We start from the raw sequence: 8,557 nt of genomic DNA, 5'->3' as shown, positions 1-8,557 counted from the left end.
AAAACTGAGTCAGAAAGAACAGTAAAAGAAAAATAGGACAATGTAAGTGGTACATGTACAGGAGCAATGGAAACATTCAACATGATGTTTTCTTTTTTTCAGATCATCAATTTGTGGTTAACTGGCAAGCAACCGACAAGATATTAAACATTTCATTACCAGCTTCATTTAACTATTCAATAAAACTTGTTCTCTTTAAATGTGACACTGAGAAGATCATAACGTAAAAGTGTCAAACCTGATCACGGTCAAATTTATGACCCTCCAGTTTATTATGAGGCCCTGTTAGAATATTCAGAGAAGAGAAACAAGATTCGACTAGCAATCCCCATAGGAGCTGTTCATAAACATGGCATCTATCTTGATTTGGAAATATTTCCAATTGTGTTTAAGGAAAGATACACCAAGCAAGAAAGAATAAATCAATTTTCTTCTTTATATCAATACATAAATTGAACAGTTTCAAACAACTGTAGAAGTATAATTTTCACCATTAATTAAGAAACAAATTGTGTAAAAGTTAGAAACATTTTTGTATTTCTGGTAAATATACTGATAATTGCATTTCACTGGTGAAGAGGTAAAAGCAATCTGATTTCTTAACAGATGGAATAGGAAACCATTCTGCATATCCCAGAGAATCTCTTGTTGTGATTAACAGAAACTTGCATGATTCCAAACTGGGCACAACATTTACTTACTCAATGTGGCATCTGCAAATGTAGTTATTCAAAGGTAGAGAGACTCAAAAACATAACTATTTGGATTGGAATGAGGTCGAGAGCACTGGAGACATAAAACTGTCAAGTCTGCTATGTAGAAAGGAGGCTCCTTGATCCCTCTTCCTTTATGATAGACCTCTAATTTGTTGTTGTCTACACACGAGCTTAATCAAATGTGTACTGGACCTTGCAGCCAATTAGTGTGGAAAACCCCTACTCTACAACCTCACATTTCATCTTCTTGTCATAATGCATTAAAACCAAGTGGATTCTGCTGCAATTTCATGATCTCGAACTGTAAATAAAAATGTGTTGACGAAATCGATCAGTCTAACAATATAGGTCTGTTGTGTTTTCAATACAAAACACGTAATAAACAGTATTGTTTCAGTAGGTAGAGGGTTTCAGGTAAGGCATCCATCACTTCACCATTTGACATATCTTTTTCAACTTACTCTGTGCCTAAGAATACACAATGTACATTCGGCAATGGCACAAATTAGAGGGCCATCAGGAAATAAGCTGCCAGCCCTGAATGCCCATTCAAAATATAAGAAATATTTTTATAAGGCGTAACCCACAGGGGTAAAGTATGGATGGAACTAGTTCGCTTTCTTTCCACCAAAACCGCAGTGCAGAATATTATTTTCTGTTTCAGTTTGATCACACAAATACAAACCCTTTCTGGAGGCGCTATAAATGGGATTTAAAAACATACAAAATATATTTAGGTTGGCTGTTCAAATCATTGCTGTTCTGTTTTGTGTCTGAAAACTATTTCTTGTCTCTGATTACAGTTATTATTTGTTGTTGGAAAACTGTTCTGTTCTGAAAGATTTGTTTCTCCATCCAGATCTTTTTTCCACGGCGTTTGGAGGCTTTCTGTTTTAGGAAGGTGATTTCGCTTTGAGTGTGATGGCAGCGATAATAATATGAGGATGCAGGCGATGTGCAGACAGTAATACCAGGTGCTAAAAAATACAAAAGAAAACATTATTTGGACTTCGGCAAATCAAACAAATCGATCAGATTCCTACTGGAGCTAAAACATGCAACCAAGTTTAGATAACCCCAGATTAACCTGCAATATGCCGCTAACATATTATTGTGCTATTCAAGAGGCGAAAATCCACATTTTTGGAGTCTTCAGTTTGGGTTGTTGGGTGGATTCACTTCATAAACCTAGAAACAGCAAACCTAAAACCCCAGGTGACGCACAAGAAAGGGAGGAAGACACATTTATCGCTCAGGGGATGATGAATTTTATCTGCATGGTCCATACAATGACCAGATATGCCATTCCTGACCCACTCTCCTCCCGTGCCCAGGGATCAGTAAATAGAACAGATGCCACATCCAAAATTTGCCAGGCACCTACTCTTCACAGAGGCCATCAAATATCAACATATACCCCTCCCCAAGGATTGACAATGGATTAAACACTGGAGATTATTCTGAACGAACTCTCATCCATAAAAGCCAGCATAGGCACAGGGGAAGAAAATATGACAAGGATGCTGTATTAAGTCGTTCCCATTAAGAATGGTATTACATCCTTTAAAGCATGCTTCATGGCAACTGAGAACAAGGTGTCCTCCGTCGAGCAGAAGCTTGTGGAATTTATATATTGAGAGCTGCACCAATGAAACCTGCAGAAAGAAATTCTGGATCTAGAAGACGGGAATTGTTTTGGGTGGGGGCAACATGAATCTTTGCATCCTTAGACCACCAACAGGAAATTAGCTTCAAAAGATTCCTGGCCCTATAAGAGACTAAAAAAATGGGACGTACACTGTGGTCTTCTCAATCCAACCATAATACTTCTTAAAGTCAATGGGAAAACTATAGAGTTAAAAGAACCAGAAGACTATGGGGCAGATTACGACTCAGGCGCAGTTGCACTGGCTCTCCACCAGCATTCTCCGCCAAAGCCACGAAGGACGTCTGACCTGAATAAGAGTTCAACTTGTGTAGGCGGACCATCCTTTTGCCTTTCCCACGGCGGTGCCAGAAAAACAGGCACCGGAATGGGAACTGCAAAAATGACCCAGCACGGTACAGCATGAAAGGTGAAGTCTATGGTGCAAACATACACGGGGCACATGTTGTGCACCCCTGAATGCATCCCCATAGCGGGGGAGGCATGGGAGCCCTGTAGAGCCCCCTTTGTTTATCCACCGGTAGCCTTTTCATGGCAGAGAGCCTGCTATGAAATTGCATACCATAAGGAGTTTTTTTTACAGAATTTTAATGTTCCATTATTCCCAGCAATTCACAAATAGATAACGTATTGGGAGGGAGGGGGTGGCAGGGAGGTGAGGACAAAGCCATGCCATATTGGTGCGTCTTTTGGACCACTCCCTAAAGGACACATTTTCTACTCAACTTTCATGTCAACGGGGACGGTAGCAATCCCAGTATTTTGGATGTATTTCCAACAGGACATCCCAGCCCTTTGCCTCCTTAAGTTGAGCAAGAATGGACTTCCAGTAAGAGGTCAGGGAGTGGCAGGACCATACAATATGGAGAAAGTTCACAGCTGGTGCCCCACTATGCGCACAGCCATCCGAAAGTGTATCATAAATAGCATGCAGTGTCTGTAGGGTGAGATAGGTTTGGTGTACGATATTCTATTGTAGTAATTTGAAGCATGTATTAGAGTTGACTTTTCAGACTCCCTCGCGGACCCTCACCTACTTACTGGCTGACAGGGGTTCCCCCAAAAGAGTGTCACATTTGGGTTGGATATTGCATTCCACCTATCTTAATTATCTTGAAGGGCCCGATAAAGATAGGATATAAGACAACGACCCAGGTCTTCCCTAGTAGGACCATGAGAGTGTTGGACCTCAATGGTTCCTCAGGAAAGGACGGCCACACCTACCTAGCCATACTGGATAATTTTATGTATTGTAAATTTTGCCCAGGTCCCAGTGAGAAATAAATCAGCGCTTCCTCCCATGTTATAAAGCGTGGTTCAACATAGAGATCCCCCATACAAATACAGCCCCCATCTCTCTATTGTCGAATTGACAAAGTCAGCTACACTCAGAAAGGTTTGATCACCCACAAAGGCATATCCGGGACTTAGGGAGCTTGTCGGATAACCCATTTGTCAACACTCTCCCACACGACCGCTACCTGTCGTATGATAAAGGAAATCAATGAGGAATCACGAAGACCAAACATCAGAAGGGCAGGTAAGGACCGTTCCCCATGAGTACCCAGTAGGAGCAGTTTTCCCCAGTTTTCGGCTTTATCAAGCCAATGGACAGCGTTTTGCAGTTGAGCCGCCATGTAATATAATTCCAAGTGAGGAACCTCTAGGCCTCCCTTGTCCCACGACTCTGCAAAGTAGTCAATTTAACTCTTCTGCACTTGGGGCCCCATAAAAGGTCCACTATGAGACTAATGTGTGAAAATAATTTTTGGGAATCGTATAAAAAGTAATCTGAAAAGTTAAAAAACAATGCAGCAATATTCTAATTTTTACAACCGCAATCTTGCCCATAAGTGATAAGGGCAGTTCCTTCCAGAATCTAATCAAGGTGCTTATCCCCTCCATTACTATTCTAATATTAAGAGAAATATATGTCAAGGTGTATGGGCTAGAAGAACTCCTAAGTAACGGATGTCAGATGCCACCCACGGAATCCCAACGATTGCAACTCGCCCACCGGCACCCCGACCAATCTCCCCAAGGGGAAACAGCTTAGATTAGTACGTAGGTCCGAGGCATCCCCGATCATCTGCATAAGATTCAATATGATGGGTGCCAAACGGGGAACAGCCATTACAACGCGGGTTTTACCACGCGTTGCTTTTACAACGCATGCGATGTTACAACGCGTGGTAAAACTATGCACACCATTACATCGCATGCGCTTTTACAACGCATGCGATGTAATGGTGTAATGGCAGCGGCGGCTATCCACGTTGTTGTGAGCAAACTTAGGCTATTTCCTCACAAAGACGTGAAGCAAGCAGGAAGGAGGAAGCAGGATTCGACGCTGGAGAGGAGACAGGTAAGGGGGGTTGGGCATCTGGTGGGGTTTAATTTTGTAGGGTTTAGGGTAGTGTAAAAGGAGTGTGGTATTGTTTGTGTTGTGTTTGTTTTAAAAAAAAATGTTTTAGTGTGTGTTGTAGTGTTGTCATGTTTTTTTAGTGTAGTGTATTAGGGAGGATAGTGTAGTAGTGTTTATGTAGTGTAGTGATTAAGGTTTTAGGGTAGTGTAGTGTTGTAGTGTTTGTTTAGTGTAGTGCATTAGGGTTTAGTGTAGGGGTGGGAGAAGTGTGGGTAGTGTTGTAGTTTAGTAGTGTATTAGGGTTTAGGGTAGTGTATGGGTGGGAGTAGTGTGGGTACTGTAGTAGTGTTTTAGGGTTTTGGGTAGTGTTGGGGTGGGAGTAGTGTGGGAAGTGTAGCAGTGTTTTAGGGTTTAGGGTAGAGTAGGGGTGGGAGTAGTGTGGGTAGTGTAGAAGTGTTTTAGGGTTTTGGGTAGTGTAGGGGTGTGGGTAGTGTTTTAGGGTTAGTGTAGGGGTGGGAGTAGTGGGGGTAGTGTAGTAGTGTTTTAGGGTTTAGGGTAGTGTAGGGGTGGGAGTAGTGTGGGTAGTGTAGTAGTGTTTTAGGGTTTTGGGTAGTGTAGGGGTGGGAGTAGTGTGGGTAGTGTAGTGTTTTAGGGTACTGTAGGGGTGGGAGTAGTGTGGGTAGTGTAGTAGTGTTTTAGGGTTAGGGGTAGTGTAGGGGTGGGAGTAGTGTGGGTAGTGTAGTAGTGTTTTACGGTTTAGGGTACTGTAGGAGTGTGGGTAGTGTAGTAGTGTTTTAGGGCTTAGGGTAGTGTAGGGGTGGGAGTCGTGTGGGTAGTGTAGTAGTGTTTTAGGGTTTTGGGTAGTGTAGGGGTGGGAGTAGTGTGGGTAGTGTGGGTAGTGTAGTAGTGTTTTAGGGCTTAGGGTAGTGTAGGGGTGGGAGTCGTGTGGGTAGTGTAGTAGTGTTTTAGTGTTTAGGGTAGTGTAGGGGTGGGAGTAGTGTGGGTAGTGTAGTAGTGGTTTAGGGTTTAGTGTAGGGGTGGGAGTAGTGTGGGTAGTGTAGTAGTGTTTTATGGTTTAGGGTAGTGTAGGGGTGGGAGTAGTGTGGGTAGTGTAGTGTAGTAATGTTTTTGGGTTAGGGGCAGTGTAAGGGTGGGAGTAGTGTTTTGTGTAGGTGTAGGGATCTCATTTACCATGCAAACATTTACTGCGAGTATGGCTTTACCACGCATGCCTTGCGTTGTAATGGCATCCGTGGTAAAGGCATACTCGTGGTAAAAGTATGTGATATAATGGCATGCGATGTCATTGACATCGCGTAGTAATACCCGCGTTGTAATGGCATGCGTTGTATTACTATGCGATGTATTGACACACATCCGTGCCAAACAGGACGCTCGCCGGAGATAGATCAAGGCGTCAACCACATAAAGCGAAACCACATGGTTGGTGTCTACCAAGGATATATCACATGGGCAGAGCGTACAGCATAAGGTCTCCGCTAACGGCTCCATGGCAACATCGAACAAGAGTGGCAATAGTGGACATCCTTGACGGGTGCCCCTTGAAAGGCAAAATGGCATGGAGTCCACTCCTCCCAAGCATACCCTAGCATAGGGCGCAGAATAGAGGAGGGGGACCCATCTGATAAAGGCAGGGCCTAGCCCTATTTTTCTGAGCACCTGCCACAAATAAGACCAATTAACGGAGTTTAACACCTGCTCTATATCAAGGCGCACCAGAGCAAATTCATCCGTTAAAAACTGTGGGGCATGCCAAATATGAGTCAAGAAATGGATATTATAAACCGTATTCTGCCTTGAGATAAATCCTGACTGATCTAAATGGATAAGGCAGGACAAGAGGGCAAGAAGACGCACCACCAGCACACTACTGATAATCTTCACGTCCATATTAAGGAGTAATATTGGCCATTATGAGGAAGCAAATATAGGATGTCTGCCCGGTTTGGGTATTAGGACAAGCAAAGCCTCTTGAATAGAGGCTGGTAAGGAACCGGTATCCAGAGCGCCGTTGTAAACTTACATTCAGCCACCGAGTCAGCGAACTTATGATAGAATTCTGCAGGTAAGCCATCACTACCCGGGGTTTTTACAGAGTTTGGTGGCAGATTGCCGAAATGATCTATTCCTTAGTAACTGGGGCATCCAGAGTCTCCACTGTCTCCAGATCAAGGCCCAGAAGATCCGCAGCTGCTAGAAACTATTGTATCTCGTCTGGTCGGGGGAGCACGCGTTACGAGTATACCTTACTACGTTGACCCCAGAATACGTTGTTGATCGCGTACTACTTAAGCAGCCCCCACACACCCTTGAATGACTGCAAGAATCCCCAGAGGAAGACTCTAGAAAGTTACGCAAAGAGGCGATATCAACATTAGAGACGGTTACAAAATGATGGGTGTCAGGAGGAGAGACAGAAGCACTAGACTAGCAAGATCCCTCCTAAAAGACTAGCTATGGCCATGAGAAAATTATGGAGATGCCCAGTAGGCCTGTGAATCAAAGCAGCTTGAGACAGATTTGTGAAAAAAAAATTGGAAACTGGATTAATGGTTTGTATAGAACAGATATGTGTGGAAAGTACTGGGTTGCAGATTGATATACATAGTTAGTGAGAAGTGACTCACATAGTTGAGGAACGTAGAGGAAAAAACACAATACTTTATCCTGGTATAAATTAGGCCCTAGAAGATGTGCATACTCTACTTAATAGTAGGGCCCAAATTAGAGGCTATGGTGATGTACGGAGACCTCTCCTGATACCTTTCTTCACACACTAGGATGCAATGTTAAATGGTGGATGGGTCAGTGACCTGACTTTGTACCATAACAGACTACAGCTCATAGTCCCACAGCTCTAGAGGAGACAACAGTAGGATATTGATTTATGTTTCCCAATACATTGAGAAATTGACCCAACGTTGTTCATCTCAACGGACAAGGCAAACTTCTTTGTAAAATACACGAGGAAGCCTCCTAGCTAAGGAGCTCGAATAAGTTGTAAATAGCCTACCGGGTCCCATTCGGCAGAGTCAGCACAAGTAGCGCATGACGGACCTATAGATAGAGGCCGTCAGAGTGACTCCTTGGGCACCCGAGGAAACACGTATTGATACGTGAGGAGGCATTAAAAGAGTGACTCCGAATAAGAAGGGATAAAGTTATCTTCTTCATACACGTACACCCTGGTCCTGAAGAAAGCCCATTGATCATTTGACGAAAGGGCTGAAACATGTCGACCTTTTTAATATCACGAAGACAGGTAGCGTAGAGAATCCTAATATTCTCAGTGCGCATACCAATAAGTTTTCCAACACTTCTAACCCGAATCCAGACTAATAAATACGCCTTCTGGATTTCGAGTTATTTTAAAATCACCACTTCCACTTATCACTGGACACTACTGCACAACCTTGGATTAAAACCTCCTGGTGGAGGCTGCATATATAAAAAAACCCTATGATTATGCAGATACCCGAGTGCCCTAGCGGAGAATCAAGATATACCGCTACCTCACGTTAAACAACTCGAGTGCATGAGGGTTCTTTTACCAAGGGACGCAACGAATACCGAATAATCCGGGTTCAGCAGGACAAGTGATCCACCCCCTTCTTGATAATCAGTAAATAGCCTACCACCAAATCCGAATACACAAATAAATAAACCAACCACATTGAGCATTCAGGTTTCACACATATCGAAATAGAATCAGAGACAACCTTGAGGTTATTAACTCATGGAGGAATAGCAAGAACATGCTGAGCAATCGAAATAAAACCAGTTGATGAG

The 8,557-nt window shown here is 43.2% G+C and overlaps 1 protein-coding gene across 1 annotated transcript in view; it reads right to left on the bottom strand.

Moving 5' to 3' along the window:
* Positions 1 to 413: 413 nt before the first annotated feature.
* The window catches only part of MBOAT2 (membrane bound glycerophospholipid O-acyltransferase 2), a 970,645-nt gene continuing 962,501 nt past the window's right edge, over positions 414 to 8,557 (bottom strand). Inside the window, exon 13 of the mRNA XM_086926366.1 lies at positions 414 to 1,693. Within this exon, the coding sequence (XP_086782492.1) occupies positions 1,468 to 1,693 (226 nt within the window). The 3' untranslated portion in view covers positions 414 to 1,467. The remainder of the gene's footprint in view (positions 1,694 to 8,557) is intronic.

Source organism: Lissotriton vulgaris, chromosome 6 (genome assembly GCF_964263255.1).
Source record: "Lissotriton vulgaris chromosome 6, aLisVul1.2, whole genome shotgun sequence".
Taxonomy (NCBI): Eukaryota; Metazoa; Chordata; class Amphibia; order Caudata; family Salamandridae; genus Lissotriton; species Lissotriton vulgaris.
This window is presented reverse-complemented; position numbering and strand designations above follow the sequence as displayed.